General features: G+C 37.3%; 1 protein-coding gene across 1 annotated transcript in view; it reads right to left on the bottom strand.

The window, feature by feature from the left end:
* Window positions 1–2,022, bottom strand: part of LOC128251277 (serine/threonine-protein phosphatase 6 regulatory ankyrin repeat subunit B-like) — a 10,723-nt gene extending 8,701 nt beyond the window's left edge. Inside the window, exons 1-3 of the mRNA XM_052978098.1 lie at window positions 1,911–2,022; window positions 843–928; window positions 76–230 (exon numbers count right to left, since the gene is read on the bottom strand). Coding sequence (XP_052834058.1) covers window positions 76–230; window positions 843–926 — 239 coding nt within the window. The 5' untranslated portion in view covers window positions 927–928; window positions 1,911–2,022. The remainder of the gene's footprint in view (window positions 1–75; window positions 231–842; window positions 929–1,910) is intronic.
* Window positions 2,023–2,063: the final 41 nt, after the last annotated feature.

The following is a 2,063-nucleotide window of genomic DNA, read 5'->3' as shown; positions in this document are numbered from 1 at the left end:
AGTAAAAGAGTCTGGAATTGGAGGAAATTTAGAAACAAAACAGATCTGAAGATTTTCAATTAATTCTGAACTTACCATTCCGCAGCATAGTGCAAAGCTGTATAACTATTAATTTTGTCCCTCGTGTCCAAACCAGCTCCAGCATCAACCAATAAGTTTATTAAATCTGCGTTGCCATATTCGGAAGCAGCCATCATATAAGTTTTGCCCCATGAATTTGTTTGATTAACCTGGAGTGAAAAAAGTAAAAAAATTTGAAGTATATTAAGAACTAGTTTTATAGAAACTTCTTTGAAAATTCCTATTTTGTTTTTCACCCATTTACTTGTGTTGGTTGAACAATATAAAACATGGTTCTCAACTATTCTTTATCACTGGACCCCCTTTGATTACTATTTTATTCTGGTGAACCCCTCACAGCCATTCAATGTTTAAAGGAGAGATAAAGTTAACCTCCCCATCTATTGACTTCATCTCTCCCTCATCTTTTGGACTGAATATTTCCTGTCAGAATATTCCAATGCAAGGCATGATGGTGATGATGATGATGGGATTCACTCGCATTCCAATAAACTCTGGTAAGTTTCAAGGTTTGGCTAAGCATTTATAAAAAGTGACAAGGATGTGGATTGGAAGAGAGAAGTTGAAGAAAGAAATGAAATATCATTGACAAATATCTGTCGTTAGGAACATTTCAGATTGTGTACAAGATAATAAACAAATAGTTAAAGAAAGAAATGAAATATCATTGACAAATATCTGTCGTTAGGAACATTTCAGATTGTGTACAAGATAATAAACAAATAGTTAAACCCGAGAAGGCAATAAACAGGACAACTTACTTTGTCTGAATATTTTCTCATCGAGTTTTTGGCACCTTCAATGTCACCGCCATCGATTTTCTCAATAATCTTATGAAGATCCATGTCTTTTGAATAAAAGAAGTGAAAAAAGAAAGAAAAACAGTTTAAAAAAAGAAAACTTATAAAATGAGGTAAACAACAATATACAGAAGATGATGGTTCTAAAACTTCACATAAAATGATATAAATATTGCAAAAGAGCCCGATAGAATAAGTACTAGGCTTACAAAGAATAAGTCCTGGGGTCGATTTGCTCGACTAAAGGCGGTGCTCCAGCATGGCCACAGTCAAATGACTGAAACAAGTTAAACAGTTATATAGAAGGACATCTATGTTTGAAATAGTTCTAATGAATCTTTTCTACTCTAGGCACAAGGCCTGGAATTATGCGGGAAGGAACCAGTTGATTAAATCGACCCCAGTACGCAACTAGTACTTAATTTATCGACCCCGAAAGGATGAAAGGCAAAGTCGACCTCGGCGGAATTTGAACTCAGAACATAGCGGCAGACGAAATACCGCTAAGCATTTTGGCCAGCGTGCTAGGCACAAGGCCTAAAATTTAGGGGGAGGGGACCACTCGATTAGTTCGACCCCAGTCTGCAACTGGTACTTAATTTATCAACCCTCAAAGGATGAAAGACAAAGCCGACCTCGACAGAATTTGAACTCAGAATGTAACGGCAGACGAAATACCGCTAAGCATTTCACCCGGCGTGCTAATGTTTCTTATTTCTTTATTGCCCACAAGGGGCTAAACACAGAGGGGACAAACAAGGACAGAGAAAGGAATTAAGTCGATTACATCAACCTCCAGTGTGTAACTGGTACTTAATTTATCGACTCCAAGAGGATGAAAATCAAAGTCAACCTTGGCGGAATTTGAACTCAGAACGTAGCAGCAGACGAAAAACTGCTAAGCATTTCGCCTGGCGTGCTAATGTTTCTACCAGCTCGCCGCCTTAAGCAGGTCTAATGAATGTTTTTACAATGTAAATGTGTTTGTAAATTATTAATTAAAACAATAATTATCACGGTAATATTTACCTGAGTCGCTTATTGGATTTCAATTTCGATTTCAACCTGAAGCTTTCCTATCTCAGGAATAATTTGGAAGTTTTGGCCGTTAGAAACAGCAGCAGAAACTTGTGATATTTCACCAGTCATTATAGGCGCGGGAGTGGCTGTGTGGTAAGTAGC

Source organism: Octopus bimaculoides, chromosome 30 (genome assembly GCF_001194135.2).
Source record: "Octopus bimaculoides isolate UCB-OBI-ISO-001 chromosome 30, ASM119413v2, whole genome shotgun sequence".
In the NCBI taxonomy this organism is placed as follows: domain Eukaryota; kingdom Metazoa; phylum Mollusca; class Cephalopoda; order Octopoda; family Octopodidae; genus Octopus; species Octopus bimaculoides.
The sequence above is the reverse complement of the archived record's forward strand: the minus strand, read 5'-3'. Positions and strand labels throughout refer to the sequence as shown.